The 18,672-nt window shown below is 38.3% G+C and overlaps 1 protein-coding gene across 7 annotated transcripts in view; it reads right to left on the reverse strand.

The window, feature by feature from the left end:
- Positions 1-3,303: 3,303 nt before the first annotated feature.
- COL11A1 (collagen type XI alpha 1 chain) overlaps positions 3,304-18,672 on the reverse strand; it is a 124,589-nt gene continuing 109,220 nt past the window's right edge. For all 7 annotated transcript variants that reach the window (XM_005482021.4, XM_074546182.1, XM_014276045.3 and 4 more), the window contains 13 exons: positions 14,940-14,993; positions 14,462-14,569; positions 14,327-14,380; positions 13,242-13,295; positions 12,275-12,382; positions 11,613-11,666; positions 11,488-11,523; positions 11,325-11,378; positions 10,260-10,509; positions 8,505-8,617; positions 7,647-7,715; positions 6,749-6,982; positions 3,304-5,069 (listed from right to left, as the gene is read on the reverse strand). In XM_005482021.4, the coding sequence (XP_005482078.1) occupies positions 4,923-5,069; positions 6,749-6,982; positions 7,647-7,715; positions 8,505-8,617; positions 10,260-10,509; positions 11,325-11,378; positions 11,488-11,523; positions 11,613-11,666; positions 12,275-12,382; positions 13,242-13,295; positions 14,327-14,380; positions 14,462-14,569; positions 14,940-14,993 (1,335 nt within the window). In that variant the 3' untranslated portion in view covers positions 3,304-4,922. The remainder of the gene's footprint in view (positions 5,070-6,748; positions 6,983-7,646; positions 7,716-8,504; positions 8,618-10,259; positions 10,510-11,324; positions 11,379-11,487; positions 11,524-11,612; positions 11,667-12,274; positions 12,383-13,241; positions 13,296-14,326; positions 14,381-14,461; positions 14,570-14,939; positions 14,994-18,672) is intronic.

Genomic DNA, 18,672 nt, shown 5'->3' on the forward strand with positions numbered 1-18,672 from the left:
CTTTCTTCTTTTCAGAATTTGGAGTGCTGTGGAAAGTTTTCACAAATTAAAATTCCATTTTTGGTCTTTCTGACAGTAAACAACTTTGATCTTAGTATCTGTGCACTGAAAAACTCTGCAGGCTTAGAGCAAAGTGGATATTTCTAAAATCCTTCTGAGGAATGACAAAGGGATAAGTGATCCCCGTACACCCAAATCAGAAAGTTACTGAATAGCAAATGTTAGGAAGATTATCTTTTAATGCATTTTCCAGAACCTGAGCCCTGACATTGTGCTATGTTATTTTGTGAGCTGATTTGGGCACCAGGACCACAAAGCACAGCTACTTTTTCACCTGAGCTGCCGTTGAAATGATATTGTAACAAAAAAGAGGACCAGGCTCAAGAGACTGTAAGGAAAGGATATAAAACCTTACCTTTTTTTTTTCAGTTAATATTTGACAGGAAAAAGCTTTTATGTCTATAAAAACAACTTCATTCTAAATCCTTCCACCTCTCATTCCAATTAATATACTTTCCTACTGTAATGAGGAGGACCTGCTCTAGAAGTCAAGCAGCTCCATGATATACCCTGGCTGACTTTTGTGGGCTTTCTGAGTAACATTCTCAGTAAACTAATAAAGAAGAAACCAGTATTTCCATTTCAGAAATAACAATTATAGTGTAATGTTTTTATTTTGTTAGTCACATCCTGAGTCTCCTCATTTAGTTAACATTTTTAATTTAAAAACTCAGCTTTATGGCTCTGCTGTAGCTGTGTTCACTTTTTACTTGTGCTGAGGAACTTCAGAGCTTTCAGACTGGGCCTCTGAGACCATGACTCACTGGCTTTGCAGTGCTGCAGCCCACAGGGGCTAAGGCCATATGCAAGATCTCTGGCTGTGAAATATTTCAGGTGAGAGGGGAGCTGAGTGTGAAGCTGCTGTGCTCATTCATGATTATTTAGATGACCTTGTGGGGCAGCCTTGTCCCAGTCCTGTGAACTCGGAAAGGTTCTTTTAATTAACCATTGAAACACAACAGAAGATCCAGTTTAGAGAACTTCTGCGGCTAGAAGAGAATTAATTTGGTTTCTGTCCAGCATCTTATTGGATGGACTGGATTTTTAATTTTCATCCACATTTTAATCACATTGCAAGCTGGAGTTCTTTCATGCTTCAGCAGGATTTAGCTATGTTGCCTTTTTGATGTTAAAAAGTCCCAATTTTTTAGATTATAATAGCGAGCAGAGGAGACGCTTACATCCCAGTCCTACTGCTGAGTTTTTAACAATTCTTGTCTGTCTTAGTGAAATTAGGTGTGTTTTGGTGGAGATCACTTTTTTCCCCCTTGAGATATTGGAAACAAACTCAAGGTCTGCCAAAGCTCCCTGGACAACCTAGACAAAACATGTCCATTGTGGGCTTTGGCTGCATTCTCTCTCATTAGAACAGAGCCTTCATTCAAAGAGTTGAGAAAGAAACAAGGCCAATTTTGGCTAGAGCAGAGCGTTGGAATATCTGTAAGCTTGCAGCCTTCCTTGCTGTATTAATCTTTAATGTTTTTATTGAAAACAAAATGTATAAATAGCTTTAGAGCAATCTACTGCTTGGCAATAATCTTGGCATTGCTTTCCACTGAACTAACAATGAGCCTCTGATAATTTATGTGCTTTCAAAAGGAACACAAATAAGACACGTTTCCAGGTAAATATAATAGACGTGACATTTAATATCCTGTCTGTAATTTTCTTTTTTTTTTTTGGTGCATCTACAATAGAAGATGTTCTTTCACAGAAAAATGAGTGTGTTTGCAATAGAAAACCACTGGCTATTAAGGCTTCTCCTTCCATCCATTAGCATGTGAAGATTAATTTTAAAATAAACAAAGCTGTTTCCCAGGGGAAGAATCTTAAGGAGCTTACTGTCCTTATTTTTTGATGCTTTGTACCTTTTTGTGTCACAAGGTGACTGTTGATGTTCGCCGTAATGGCGCTCACATGGAATGGAAAAAAGTATCTTCATTGTATTTTATGAAGTTTTCCAAGAGATGTGCCAGTCATGGTGAATTGATACTGCCCTATCCTGGAAGAGAGAGAGGCAAAGAAACTCCACTCATGCACACAGAGCAGTTTCTGCCACTCCAGTCATAGCTTGTCATTTAAATCTCTCTTGTATGTCCATGTAATTCTGGATAGAACATGGTTTCAGTCTGGAGTATTTTTGGGCCTTGGTTTGCCATGTGCTGAGTTACTCCCATTTCAATGCAACACAGCCACAATCTCTGTTTAACAGCAGATTGCAAAAGAGAATGGACCAAGAGAAGTTAGATCACAAGCAATGGTGAGATGCTTTCATGAAAAGGATAACTAGTAAGTGGTTAAGGCCTAAAGAAATGTTAAAGAATGTTAAAAACCAGATGGGTCCTTGCTGAAAAGAGTAGAAAACTCAAGTTCATTTCCTCCTTTGTGTTGTTGCTGACAGAAACCTTGGCAAGATGCTTGGACTAATTCTGGAGAAAATCTGGTTTCATTTGGCTGCTTGAATACATCATTGCATTCTTAGAAACAACATTCTGCTGCAGACTAACCCTGACTCTGCCAAGCCACAACCATCTTTTATTTGTTACCCTGAAGCACTCAAACAAGGAGGTTTCTTTTAGATAGGCTTGAACAGGTCAGCTCCTAACTTAGCCCAGCCCCCTTGAGCAGGAAAAAGTGGTTGCTTCTCCGCCAAACTTAATGCAGCTGCCCTCACATCTTACTTAGACATAGCCAGAGTTCATGAAGAGCAGGTAGCAGATGAAAAAGAGAGAAGGTTCTTTGGAAAAGGGGGCATATGTCATGTCATCGGACCCATTGCTGGTTCTGGTTCCACAGTCTAAAACAAGGTGCTGGACATTTTGTGTTCCACTACTTTCCAAGTCTTGGTCTCATTCTTGTCTTCCATTTCCTATTAATAAATAGGGTAATTTCCCTACCCAATGGAGTCCTACAAGGATAAGCACAAGACTGAGGAATGGACAGTCACTGTAGGTTGTGAGTGGCTGGGGAAGGAGTATCAGGCTCCTGTCTTGTGTTTGATGGTATTGTCTGGACTGCTGGAGCTATAAATCCATACCAACCACGTATGAACTTATCCCTGCTGCCAATGGCCAGATCAGCACATTCTCTGTTAACACTTCCCTTCCCAGTGCTGTTGCCCAGTGCTTGACAGGACATGTAGTAACATTCCTTTTTTTCAAGCCTGGATTGGTCTGGAAGCAGAGTAAAGTTAAAGTAATGACAGTGGGTGCATTTTGGACATTGAAACAAGAGAATGACCAATCCAGATAAACAAGACTTGATTTTATTAATAAAATTTGTATTTCCCTCTTTGAGGTGACAGTTACAAACTTTGGTTCAAAAATAAAAGAAAATATGAACAGCAAGAAGTTGACTTTTGGAATCTCACTTTTACATGTATAAACGTGCATAAGAAAATACCAGTTGGAAACGAGCCAGCAGAAACTAGTACTATTTAATTTAACAATTTATAAGAAATAGAAACAAACATTTCTTTTCAAGTCTTACATATATTATGAAAAATAATTACAAAAGGATTTGTGTTGTAAAGCTAAAATGTAATTTCTACTTCCAACTACCTGAATAAAATGTTCAGAGGGAAGGCCAAACCATCACGTTTTTTGGTGAGCTTTGAACAGTGAATTGTAAGAGTTTGGGTCAAAGACAGCTCTTTAAGAAGCAGTCCCTCCTGTGTTGCTTAGCAACTGTGTAGAATCACATGACCTAGACATATTGCATCCCTGGCCTTCAGGTGGAGTAACAGGAAGAAAAATTCATATTAATTAATTCATATTAATGGGACGGGCAAATATTGTATAGACTATTCTGTGAAATCTTTAGTATCCAGTTCAGGAAGCAAACATCCATCATTGCTTACACAAACATCTAAATAAACACTGCAAAATCCATAAATAACTGTTTCAAATCCAGTTTTTATATTTATGTAGCCCAAATAAGCACAATGGAAACAAATCTAGATGAGATTAAAACAAACAAAAAAAAAAAGTAAAGCTATATGACTAATTTATTTCACAGATTTTAAACAGTTCTCTAACACAGAAGTTTGGTTTTTTCTTACATGTTTTCCCCACCCAAAAATATAAGCTTGTTTATTTTAGGTATATACAGTTATCTTATGAAATTATGGAATTAGAATAGAAAATAAAAAGTCTGAGGTATAGCACCATGGAACACAGCACCTTTGAAAGTGCTTTCATTTCATCATCTAAATTCATTGTCACAGACTGATATCAGCAGAAAGGAGTTGTTTGAGTGTGCTGCTCAAGCTCTTCCAGTTTTGCCACCTTAATTTTACTGGCGACTCCAAATAACAAAGCTCTTCAACAACAATATATACAAAGGGATTTTATTATTAATCAGAAATGGAATTGGCTTCACTGGCAATTACAGTTTTATTTTTTTCAGAATACATACACAGTATTGACAATGTAGTTTGTAATTGTAAAATAAGAGCCAGATGCAATTCAGAGACACATGCAAGTTTCGGAAGTGGACAGAGAAATCACAGTATAGTACTGTACATAGAATAATTACAGTTTATATTAAACACTCTCTAAACACCTCTTTGTTGTAATGGAAGGAGCACCATTGTCGTTGGTTTTTTTACAGCACCAGAGGAATCCAAAGGGGGTGTTCCTGAAGTGAGCCCTATGTTGTCTGTCTGTGCCACAGCATCTTTGCAAAATAAGTTTAAGTCATGTGATTCTGGCCCTACAAGGGCAACGATTACTTTCTAGGTAAGACATACATACACAGCAAGACATTTTCTATGCCATCCTTACTCAAAACTTGCATGTGGCATGAAGTGGGTTGGTAGCACCAAAGTGCAACATTTGTGTTGATCTGCTTTTGTCTTAAGCTTAACCAAGGAAGCAGACAGGACCGACCTCAAATCCAAACTTCTGGTTCTGATCACCAAAGTCATTGATCATCACATCAACTATGGGCACTTGGTCTATTTTGGGAGTGTTGATTTCCAGCACCGTCTTTGCATAGCCCTTTCGTGACTGTTAAGAAAGAGGAGAAGAAAACCCAAACTGTTATACCTCTGAGCATTTAACATGCTGTCAATCTTCATATTTTATCTCTGAAGTGTAGAATTTTGAAATTATTGCCCTGACATGCACCAGATATTGCAAACCCTAAATCTTGTATTTTCTTATGATTTAATTCTAAAAATATGACATGGAATGATTTTAGTTGGAGGATGAACCATAGATTTTTTTACTTACTAAAGTAGGCCTACAAAAGAAAAATAATTTAAGATATTCCATGTTTTTTAGAGAATTCTGTAGTTCATGTCTATACTATCTAATAAACAATAATATTGCCACAGCAGTACACATATTTCCTGTGGAAAAAAAATCACAAATTAGTTCTGAAACAGAGAAGATACACTTCTAAGAAGAAATACTGTAACAGGCTCACAAACTATTACAGCAACTAAGAAGAAAGTAATATTTTGACAGGACTGCCAACTGCTGCACTTGGAAGCCAGCTTTGAAGGCACACCCTTGGTGCCTGAAGAAGGCTCTCTAGCTCCTCATGCATCCCTCAGCCAGCCATCACATCACCTGTCAGCACTTCCTTTAGATGGTCTCTCATATCTGCTGAGACCTCTTTCAGCTATACCAGGGTCTTGGAGTTCAGAGGAGCATCCAGGCTGACAGACCTGAGTGTTCTCAATTTAGTGACAGCTGCAACTTTCAGCTCTCTCTGGAACTCTACATTTATCTTTGTGGATAACAAAAGAGAAATGGAAATACAAGGCACACAGAAAGACTGACGTGAAGCAGTTGAGTATTAGAGTCTCACTGCTGAGGGGAGGTGCTTTGCACCACCTGAGCTGCATCTCTGCCTCAGGTGTATATCCTGGCACTTTCAGGTCTCTAATTCTGTATCTCTGACTGCTCAGAAACTGCTTTCAGAATGCTCCTATATCAAACACCAAAATAATTAATGAGGCTTCAACTATCCCTTGTTCTTTTGATGTCTTTGTTTCAAAGGGTTCAATAGAGACTGTTCTATTTCTGAGAAGTGATAACAGTTGCTATGCCCACAGAGACCCTGAAAGAGGAGTGCTCAGGGAGCTGATGTATGCTTGGACACCTCTGGGGATTTTTAGCTTAAAGGGGGATTCTGAAAAGTAAGAGCCACAAACTTCACTTGGCTTTGAATATAGAAAAGAAGAAAAGGAAACACAAAGTCACATATCAAACTATGAAATTATTTCACTATGTTTGGGTACATACATAGGATTTATGTGATACAGTTTTTGCTGTATTCAATGACTATTCTCTTTGTGTATACCTTGATCTTTAGAATCAGTATACTCTGCTTATAGACTGCCTCCTTTCATTATCTATTTTGCTTCTGTTCTTTCCTTATTCTGGAAGGAAGTACACAGCAGTAGATAGTCTGCTTTCAACACAGTGGTGCTGACAGCCTGCATCCATTCCAGGTTTGTTCAATTTCTTGGCTTGTGGTTATATCTTTTTTGGTACATAGGTGAAAATTGAATATGGCACTAGTGTACTATGATTAAAAATCTACTAAAAATCAGTATATGACAAGTGAAGTGTTTACAAAGCTTGTCTCAAAAGAAAGCTGTGAAAAAATAGATTTGTTTGATTTCCACTTTAAATGACAGCTTGGTTTTGTAAAGACTCTTTGAAGCTCTACTTACTGCACAGCCATCATGGAGAGCTTTGATGTAAGGATTGTTGTCATAAGACATTTCTTCATCATTGGATCCTAAGAACCTTAGTGCTTTGTCGTAGCTGTCAGAGGGTGCATCGTGCCAGGCTACAGACTGGTGACAGTTGTAAGTGAAATTTTGTCTGGCAGAGGCACTCAGTAGTTTAAGGAATGTCATTTGGACCATATTAATGGAATTGCCTTCAACATCCAAATAGGAAAGCTGGAAAGTATAAAAATTTAGATTAATATTTATCTGTTTTCTTTGGTACAATGCAAACCAAAATTATTGTTGACAAAAGAGAATCATATAACTGCCCTTAATAAAAATATCAACCAACACATAACATTTTATGAAGTTTTAAAGGTCGATACAGCTATGACTCAGTAAATAGATTTTCATGATGTAGCAGTATTTAGGATGAAGAATTACATATATGAGCTTTGTTCTACTGGGAAAAGAGAGAATCACTCCTGCCTTATAGTGTAAAGCAGCAGAATCTGTTTGGTAATCTGTTTTTAGTTAATCATAAAGTTAGTCAGCCTGCAGCCTCACCTCTGCATACCCAGAATATTTCCAGTAACCTAGACTGGGGTGGGGGATCTGTGCTCCAGCTGCTTTCCCAAGGTTTGGTGGTAAGGTGTGTCTGACAGGGGCCAGATCCTCACCACCAGCTGTGCAGAGACCTTTGGGATCACTGTGGGACAGTACAGACCAGGCTTTGGCTGTCCAGGGGCAAGAGACCACAGAGCTGCTGTGATATTTAGGGCAAAAGGGCTGGGGGTCTTTTCATTATGTAAATATTTGTAAAATTCCCTGTGATCTGCTGATGGCTGAAAAGATGGAACTGATTTATGAATACAGTTACATTGCAGTGACAACTTACAAGTTTGCCTCGTTTAAATTCACTAAACCAAGATCCTGGGTTCTCCTTTGGCCACGATGAAATTCTAACCTGTGAGGTCAAACATCAGAGACAGAAGTATTTGAAACATATGTTGACAGATAGGAAGGTTTTACATTACTTGGGACAAATACCACACCAGATAATACAGAATGGTTCTTCTGAAATCTCAGCCACTTTAAAGGTCTGAAATGGAATCTTTTTCTTGCAGAGAATGCCTTCAAATCAGTGACTTCAAATGGAATCCAAGAGAGAGTTACTTCTGTTTGAGGGAGATGGTTGTAACCTGTTAAGAGCCAGGTAAGCTGCTGGTATAAATTGTTGCTGTGAAGTATCTAAATGAGTTTTCACCAGTGTTGATGCTAATGGATTGCTGTCATTTAGGCAAGATTTCAGAAAGCCTTCCTCTATACCATATGCCTCAGCAGATGTAATCTATAACAGTGAATAACGACACTGTTAATACAGTCTTTACATCTACTTTGCATAGGAATGCATGAATAGATATAAATGAACCCACAAGGGAAACACAGGAAGGTTTAGCTTTTAGGTGACAAAAACTAGATCATCTGCTGTAAGTGACTGCTCAGCTGTGTTGCATTCTGAAATGTACTGACATGTTAGTAAGCAGGTGCACAGATTCCCTATCTGAAGTTGAAAATAGTATTTGTTAACTCTATGTACCATTTTACTGCTCCATTCAGATATATGTAAATGTAAATGTAATCAGAAAGACAGATACATGAAAATGTGGCAATGTAATTATCCTGTTTAGTTCAACATTGTAACAGCATAATAGTAACTGTCAGCAGCCAACTGAAAACACAGATTGGTACTTACTCCTTCAGATTTCTTATCTGGGTAGATGCAAGTTTCCCCACCTGCTGTGAAATTGCAGTATACTTTGAAGGAGTCTCCAGAACAGCCCTGGTTAGGATCAATCCAATATTCCCCTAAGACAAATGAGAAAATATTCACCTTATACCGTAGAAATGGTATTCAGAAAAGCCAGGTTTTACTGCTACCTAATGGTCCTCCGAAGTAGGAAATTTATTTTATATGAATGCTTTAGGTCAGGGAGCAAAATCTGGAATGCATCCCTATCTGCAAACAGAGGTGTCCGCATGTGGCTTGCTGGGGCTGTAGCTGGCACAAGGACCTAAAGCTTCCACTAAGATGGATCCACCTCAAGCAAAGACCTTTTCCTCCTGGCTTATGAAGCTGCAACACCAGTAAAAGCTGGGCAAGAAAAGAGCTGCAGCCCATCCAAGGTACATTCAAAGTCAATGCTCTTTAAAATCTGATATTCCAATTAGAATGATGATTTTTGTGATGAGGGTTCTTATCTTGAGGTGTTTCACAAGCAGGGCAGCAAGCAACTTTCTGACAACTACAGTTCTAATCCAGTTTCAAACAAATAGTGGAGATTTCAAAGAGAAGTGACTAATCCTTTCACCAGTTCTGTCTTCTGAATATAGGGCATAGACAAAGTATTTGTGGGGTTTAACAATTCTGTTGATTTAGGCTGTATATTGAAAACAGTCTTTCCTTTCTGTAAGTCTTATCCCTGATGAATTCTGAATTTTAATGAACATATTTGCTTTTATTTTAACCAAAATAAGATTACTTTTATATGAAGACAGCTCTGAAGAAGAAGCAAATAGTGGTAAATGCAGAATGTAAAAACCATTCCTTATTATGGAGGGTACTGAATTGTAAAATATCTACTTTTCATATAGCACATACACAGCTTAACTACTCCTCAAGGCAGCCATCTGTTCTTATCTATCTAGAGTGAAAGCAATAAAATATTATTAAACTGTCAAAATCTATTTTTTTTACCATTTAAAAGCAAAAAAATATTGCTTTGAACTGGGAAAAATATGCATTGCAATTGAAAAAATTATGAAAGGAAGAAAATTTAGTGAAGGCTGGCTTTCATTTAAACATTTTCAGAGGGGTAAAATTATTTAAAAAAAATAAGAGAAAACAACAAAGAATAATGAAATCAAGATAGTTCTAAGGAACACTGGGTATCTTCATATTACTATGCATTTTATTACACTACTACTTGGTAGCATTAAACAGTATCAAAGAAACTTCCATGCCTCTTTGCTGGCTGATCTAGAAAAAATCAGATGCAGTAGAGAAAATTATTGCTTCCAGGGCTAAAAGACTAGTAAACTTTTTGAGAATCATTATTGAACATAAATATCATATAATACCAATGCTGAAATATCGTTATACTACACCCACTACAAATATTGTTATACTACACTCTTTCATCACACTCCTGTTTTGATCATCCTGGAAATGCAAGGCCCACCTTTCATGACAACAACTGCTTTTTATTTATCACTTTAACAGGTTTTAACTCAAAAAACAGATCAGGTTATGTATTTAAAGAGCTTTGACTCCTACCAAGAGAACATGTCTTACACTTTTAAACTTTGATACCTGTAAAAATGGATTCAATGAGACTGTGTTTGTTGAGCAGCTGTATGAGCCGTGTCCCAGTACTGGATTAGTGGTGCCAAAGGGCCCAGGCAGAGCCAGGCTCAGCCCCGTGTGCCCCGCTGTGCACTATGAACTCACCGTCTGGGAAGTCGGGGTGGCAGAGCTGCAGATCTTTGCAGGTCCGGGCTGGGTTATTCTGAGTGCCCATGGGAAACTTCATGTGCTCAATGTCTTGCTTCAGGGAATTCAGGGAGCCAAAGATCTCCTCCATGCCATCAGTGTAATCCAGAATATTATCACCAGCATCAGATAACATATAGTCAGGGGATCGTCTTGTCTTCTTGGCTGACTGGATTGGCAGTGGCTGTATTACCTCACCTGGAGGGCCCTAAGTGGAAACCAACATATCTAATTATATCTTCTGTTAGTTTTTTAGCAGAGAAGGACCACAGAATGTGGCTTGGAGATGCTTTGAGTAGGCTTTCTTCAAGGTATTTATTTCTTTATTTCACCTTTTTTTCTTTTAGATTCATACCTATGTGCTTTGCAGAAAAAAACCAAAAAAGATTGTAAAAGGCCAAACCGTTGTTGTGCTCTAAACTCTTCTCACTACATTGATTTTGGGGATGAATGTGTTGCCCTCACACAAGTGACACACAGAACTGACTCACAGTTGCCTCTGTATCCCTGTTAATTCCCTCAAGCACAGACATATTCTATGAAAATTGAAAACTCTGTATGTTTCCTATGATAAAAGTGGAAAATTCCATTTGGGGTCTAGGAAACAATTTTTAACTTCAAGAAATTGAAGAACTACACTCAGGTTTGGACTCTTCATGTTAGTTTGTTATGATATTAAAAATAAATATGGAAACAGAAGAGTATCAGCAGGGGAAACCAGTAGAATTTTGGTTTCTGTGCTTCAATGTAATGCATTAAATAATTATTGCATGAGGAGCTTCTTTGTTTGGGTTGGTTATAGAGTTTTTTGGGGTGTTCTTTTTGTTTATTTTATTTATTTGTTTTAAGTTTCTTCTGGCTTTTTCAGTGCAGATACGTATTTCTGTGCCTGGTGGATCTGTCTTTCCTGAAAAATGAATTTTCAAACCATCATTCATATTTTAGTTCCCAAATGTTGTTTTCTACCCTTGTCAAAGCAGGTTCATTTTGTCAGGGTAATGCAAGGTAAGACTTCTTACTTACTGGAGGACCAGGTGGGCCAGGTAAGCCACTGTCACCCTTCTGACCAGCAGGACCCTACAGAGCAATGAAAGGAGTGCAGTGTTGAGCATGTTACACAACGTTTAAAAATAACACACACGAAAGCTAAGGAAAAGAGGAGAAAGTGTAGAGGAGAGTTACTCACACTGGATCCTTTGGAACCTTTGGGACCCTGGGGACCCTATGGGCAAGAACATATAACGCTGGTTAGAGTGTACTGCACACAGCTTGGGGCTGGGTAGAACAGGAGGGCTGGATGAAATTACTTACAGGTAATCCAGGGGGACCAGGGGGTCCAAGGGGACCTGCAGGACCAGAAATTCCCTAAAAAGGAATAAGAGAATAAGCACAGAACTGAAGTATTCTACATACTGGACTGTGTTAAAAAAAATGTATCTATAAAAAAGTAGTTCCATGAAGTGTCCAGCTGTGGTGAGTTTTGAGTTAGGCTATTTGCTAGAGGCCAGAATAGTTGGCAAGTTTAAAATATTAGATCTGACAATGTGAGTTGCTTGTAGTTGTTCTTACACTGACTGCAGTGGGTTGTCAGAGCTGTGTTCCTCTTCAGATGGGCTTGGAAACCTCACATTTTACATAGTGCCCTAAAAACATGACTTAGGAGCTAGAAGAGAGGGAGCTGCTTTGGGTAAGGCAATCAGAAAATGTGATGAGATTGCTGCTGCTACTTTTATCTTGTTGCTAACGTGTTCTGTGTGCATGTTGGGGTCTATGTGTTTCCTTAATTTTCCAAAAACACTCCATAACCTCATTTAAAGATGTTTAATATTGCTGTGTTTGTACAAAGAAAAGAAAGTTTTAATCTCTTGCAGGAGACTCTGAGTGTTAAGTGTTTAGAACAGCTTTCAGAAGGAAGCCTGGAACAGACACTCCTTACATGGCACTTGAATGGAACACAAATATGTTGTACTCACTGCATCCCCCTTGGCTCCAGGAGATCCCTGTGGGCCAGGAAGACCCCGATCACCCTTTTCACCCTGTTCTCCTGGAGGTCCAATCAGGCCAATCAAACCAGGATGTCCCTAAATAAGATTTAAGAAAATACAGTTAACATACATTAAAGTAAATGTGCTTTGCAAACACATAAATTAGACCTTTCACATGTTGCCACTGTTGCTTGTCAATAATCAACCTGAAAACAAATTATTCTAAAAGCGTATTTATTGTTGTTAGATGGACTTTCCAACTTTCAGATTATTTGCAAGTTGTGACTGCTTATTCAGTGAAAGATCCAAGTGCAGTCCTTACTGAAACCAGCACAGAAGTCACGGTACCCTGGGTTCAAATTTCATACCAGTTTTCACAGGTAGCTGCTATCAGCATCTCACAGAGTTCCACATGTGCTATGGTTGCATAAACAGCTTATCCAAGCAGATCAACAGAACCTGCAGTTCACAAGGCACAGTCATATTCACACCTCTTTCTCCACAGGTTTTTCTCTGATACAAAAGCAATCCATATATTGTTGGGACTCCATAGAAAAGGGCTATCCCAGATGTCTCAATCCATTATTTCAAAAGAAAGTATTATAGCTGTTAAATATTTATATTTTTCTTTTAAAATAAAAATTGCCAATACTCATAATTTCTACTTGCTTTGTTCTTGTAAATCTGACAGTTCTCTTTATATCATTATCTTTGGGATTTTCATTGCAGGGACCACACGGTCAATCGATTACCACACAGGCAGTAATCTGTTTCTTTCTAGCTGTTTCCAGGATATGGCTTAAAACTTCATGATGACTCTTAGGGCTGTGGAAGCTGTTTGATAGCATGGTACAATGCCTTGCTGATAAAAACTCTGCTGCTTCTCTCTGCTAGTTTTATACAGGTTTTAGAGTGGGCTGAAGTTACAAAGACACAACTAATTAGCAAAGCATACCTTCTCTCCTTTGGAACCTGGGTCTCCTTTCAGTCCAGGCAAGCCAGGTGGGCCCTTTATAAAGCAAGGGAAGTCATGTTAAAGTAAGTTTTAACATCCTGCTCAAATCACATTTTCTTGAAATGTTATTGAAGGCAGTTCAAATCAAAGTACACATTCAGTGGCTGATGGTTGTGATTGATGACATGATTTAGAGCCCAGGATGAAATGTATGTTTAAAAAACCATAATGATGCTACAGTGGTATTTAAATTACTTTATAATTAGAAATCTATAAAAGGTTGTATGAGTACAAATCTATGGAACAGAGGGTCAACTAAATTCTTAATTTGAGAAATCTTTAGATTTTTTAAGAATGGCAATGCAAATTGTGTAATTTGTACATAATGGAGTGAAAAATGCAGGCCATGCAGTGCCTGTGCAAAAGACATGAATTTTTCAGAGGCTGTTAATCTCACACTGCACACGTGTCCATGAGGTGTAGAGCTGCTACACCAAGTCTGTGTCTCCTCACCACTGCTCTCCTGGAGGCAGTGGACAACTTCTGCTATGGATAGGAGTGATAAGAGACCTTTTCCACCTGGCACATACTCAAAAATGCCATAACATTTCATGTACGAGATATTATTCAGTGCTTATGCTTTCCTTCTCCACTTCAGGATATCACTAGATGCAAAAGCATAGGCAAATGCATAATTCATGAATGAAATGTGAAATTTTTAAGCCTTTGGAATGCAGAATTAGACTTTTCACCTGCAGTGTGTTGTGCTCTACTGCAAATCAGGCTACACACTCTCCTGATAGCAATCTTTTGTGGAGGATGGGAGGGGAAGGAGGGAAATATAACCTGAGAAACTTTTATATATCAACTTTACTTTCTTAAAATCCAAAATTAAGTTTCAGCAATGCATTGAAAAGTTCTTGTTGAGCTGACAGGAAGTCTGTGTAATTGGAAGTATATAGTTCATTAATATACTCAGCTCCAAATTTTAACAGACTATTTAAGCTCTCAAATGTTAGAAGAGGGATCTTTCAGTGATGTTTTTGGAGGCTTCTGTGAGGGACATGTGGGAAAAGGATGCTCACCAGAGGTCCAGGAGGGCCATCCTGGCCTGGTGCTCCAGGCATACCTTGTTCTCCCTAGAAAAAACAAAAAGCTGGCTTTACCAGAGTGTATAGAGGAAATGCAACATTTAAGATATTGTGTGCTCCATGACTTACCACAGGGCCAGGAATGCCCCGGAGACCCTCTGGGCCAGGTTTCCCTGCAGGTCCCTGTGGCCCAACTGGCCCTGTTTTTCCAGGAGCCCCTTCTGCACCAGGTTCACCCTGGAAAGAACAGAGCAGGTCAGAGAGGGGCTGAGTTTGGCACTGAAGGGATGTACAAGAGGCAAAGTGCTTTTAAAAGCCAGAGGTCTGCACAGGATGATTTCCTCAGTAAAATGTCTCTGGCTTCACAGAGAGGTGTGGTGCCAGCAGAGCAGGCTCCCCTTGCTTGTTGCAGGTGACCTGTGCTGGGCCTGCACTGCTGGGTACTCTCCATTACATATTGCTACTAATTCTGGGTCTGAATTCAAATTTTACACAGTGCCTGTTATATCTTTGAAAAGGTGCACACTCAGTGCATCATAAGCAATTGACTTTTAAATTATAAATAGTTTATATTTCTATGCTTCAAAAAAAATCTTCAGTGTATTACCTTTGCACCTTTTTCACCTTGTCTGCCTTCAGCACCTGTTGCTCCAGGAGGTCCCTGTAAAATATGGACACTGAGCTCATAATCTCAGGTTTTTTCAAATATAACCAGTGAAAAAAATTCTGAAAGTGCAATTCCCACCATATTAATAAGTAGCAAATGCTTACAAAATAACATTAAATTTCCTTTTTTGACATTTTATTCACACGCTAAAAATTACCAAACAGCTCTTATTCTGCTATACAATTTTCTGGTTTTTTAGAATATCTAAAAGATGATGCGATTTAATTTGTTTGGGAATATTAAAAAAAAAAACAAACCAAACCAAAAAGAAAACCCAAAACCCCCCAAAAAACCCCAAAAGAAACAAAGCCCCCAACAAAACAGTATACAAAAGAAAAAAGGCAATACTAATTTATATGTACAATAACAATTAATTTTAAACTTGCTTTGCATTGAATTCTATCTATTCACTGTAGTTTATCCACTGATTCCAAAAAGGCCTCTCTTTCTACAGTGCACAGCGCGGCAAATACTTCTTTATTCTCTAAGTCAGGGATGGGCTCAGTAAGGGGCCTGATTACACTTGGACAGCCAAAAATTGACATATTATCCACTAAATATGAAAGTGAAAAATAAAAAGACATTTTGCTCCTCCAGAACATCAAGGGCTGTTTTTTAGGTCAGGTAATTAATATTCATAGCTTCAGTTATGAACAGGAGCAGTGTCTAGAATTTAATGCACTCTTCTGAAAATGGTTCTCTTATATACTTAGTTTAGAAAAGATACACTCGAGATAATGGACCAACTGTTCTCCTACAAGGTTAATTTTTAGCCTGGGAAATGTCTTTATTACAAGTAGCTATTTCTTGCCAACCAATAAGCAGCTTAAAGGAACATGAAAGAAAAGTGACTATGCTCAAATGCTGTGATTTTGTGAATCTATGTAAGACTCATCTGTTCATTAATGCAACAAGCAGATTTTTATGTAAAAAAAAATGTTCTGAAGATCAACAACTAGAAAAATTCAATCACTTCCATTTATTTACTGCCTTTGACTTCTTAACATACAGAAAAACAAATCAGGCTCCTTAAAGGTAAAGCACCAGAACACAAATTAAATTTTACCAGTAAGAACTGTACTTCCAGTTAAGCATCTGCCTGTTTGCTTTGTGGGCTCAGGGCTTTGGATCAGTATTTGACCTAAAGCCATTTTTTATACTAGAGCTGAACTTAGCCCAAACCTTTTATTGCCTGGTATATTTCACTATCCACTGCTACCTTGGCACATACCTTGAGCAACTCCACTGGTTTTAATTCCTGGAAATTTATATTCATTTTATAGTTGTTTACATAGAAGTATATTAAGATCATTCATTTGCTTCTGAAATTAAGCTTTCTCCAGGGTGACACTGAACATCTGCAGCAGTGCATGGACCTTTTGGCCAGCAGAGATAGTTCAGACTACATCAAAGATAATGCCAAATGAATTGAATTAACCACAAGAGGACTTCGACCATTTGTTGTGGGTATCAGCAGCTTTTTTCTTTGGTATTTTTAAGAGCTGTAAGGGGTAAAGGACTTAGTTTTACTTCTTCAAAATACAGAGAAGCTTAGATGCCCTGGGCCAAATGCTGACTCTTTGAAACAGGAAGAATATTTTAAATCCCCGCTGTTCCATTGATAATTAATAATGTCTGATGTATGTAACCCTTTGTGTAGGTTATAATTTGTTGGGTGGATTACAGTTTGCAGTGATAATAAGAAAGATCAACAGGTACATAAATAAAATAAGAAGAATTTTAGAAACATGACTTTTTTTCTTACATTAATTAATTAATATGCCCCTTTTCTTTACTTGTCTGAAGTTCCCATATGGATTCTAACCCACCCTGAGAGACTGAAAAGGGTTGAATATGGTAGTTTGTACTTGAGAATTATGGTCTCTCAATAATCTGGAAATGAAGCTGCAGCTTGAATGAATTAGCAGGGCTCGGCCCACTGTGATGGCTGAAGTACAAGTGCGGTGCCTGACATGAGCAGCAGTGCCCGGGCTGCTGCCCTGGGGCCGCTGCAGGCACGGAGCGCTCCTTGCAATGCCCCCGCCTCCCACTGCGCTGGGGAATTGTAGCTGCCAGAAAGCACTTCAGTAACAGTACTGGACATTAATGCAGGGTTCTACCCCTCATCACCCCAGCTGCCATGCTGATTCTTATCAACATTGCACTGCCATTTTGGACGTACTGCCTGATACGTTTTAACAACCAAGAAGACAAAAGCAATCATGCAGAAACAAACTCGCTCTCAACTTTTGTTACATGAACCTATTGAATATTTTTCTCTGTTCTTCCATATTTCATTAAAATAATTTCAGCTGTTGTTTATAGCTGTCTTCTGGCTTAAAACATGATTTCCAACACAGAAAAACCATTACCACATTTCATTAGCCCGTGTGACAGGAACTTAGCATATTGTTAGGTATTCTGTGCATTTGAAATCAAGAGAGAAATTAATTTTTAAGTGGTGAGTACACCCTGCTGAGCCAGCATCATGATGAAGCCAAAATGGAAAAAAAAAATCTCCTTCATAGAAACACTTTATTTTTTCCTAAGGTATTCAAAATTGTATTTAAAGGCAGCAAACCAAATAAACTTCTGGTTTGCAAAACTGCTGGCTTTGCTTCAGTATTGACATCTTTTAATGGAAAAAGATGGTGTGACCTCCAATTGAGAACAAAAATACATCTTAGTCTTGAGTTTTAAATTCTAAAACTTGGTTGGTATATGAAGGTTTGTGTGTATGTATCTGGTTTTCGCTGTCCAGGAAAGCAGCCCAGCAGCAGATCCCAAAGCTCAAGTGCCTGGCACACTGAAGGGCTGGGAACACAGGCAAGGAGTGCTGATCTGTGCTGATCTGCATTGACTGCATATTGATCTGAAGGACAAATAGTCTCTGACGGTGTCTTTTCCTCATGCTACTTTTAATATTTGCCAGATGGAAATCAGTGAATTCAAACTAGAAGTGTTACCCAGTACTGTATGGCAAACCAAAAAGGAGACTCAAAAGTAAGAGCAAGGAATTAAGTTCCAGAAAAATAATAATAACAACATAACTGCAGAGAGGTTCAGACTGTATCTCTAGTTCTAGATAAGCAGCCACAATTAATACTATTACTTGCAGCTAAATGACATTGATGTATAAAGCCTTCTGAGCGTGTATTTTTCTGATCTGGTACATGCAGAGATAATTTAAGAAGTCAGAATACGTAAAATAATAATTACTGTTTAATTAAACTTTTAAAAAATCACTTCTCAAGACTTTGTCAATTACTATGTCACAAAAGTCACCCTTTTTAGATGATGATTTTGGCTTATCAATTTCTTAGATACAATGGAAAAACTATATATGTCCTTGTCTTTCACTAGAATTTGCTTCCCAGGGAGAGATGGGGAAACTTTTAAACTCTGTAACTAGACAGAGATTGCTCAAAACTCTGACAGCTGGTAATAAACATGATTTTAGAAGACTGGGCAGTAAAATTGAGGTCTGGTCAGTTACAAAATGGAATGGAAGAGGGGAACGAAAATGTATAACAAAATAAATAAGGAGCCTACTGTTGAGGATTTCAAGAGCCTTTAATTAAAAGTATGGATTCTGAGCTCTGCCAGCTCATTATTTTGGAGACTGAAAACCAAAAAATGGAGTGGAATTTTGCTTTCTAGTAGTGTAGCCAGA

This window comes from Zonotrichia albicollis, chromosome 8, assembly GCF_047830755.1.
Source record: "Zonotrichia albicollis isolate bZonAlb1 chromosome 8, bZonAlb1.hap1, whole genome shotgun sequence".
Taxonomy (NCBI): domain Eukaryota; kingdom Metazoa; phylum Chordata; class Aves; order Passeriformes; family Passerellidae; genus Zonotrichia; species Zonotrichia albicollis.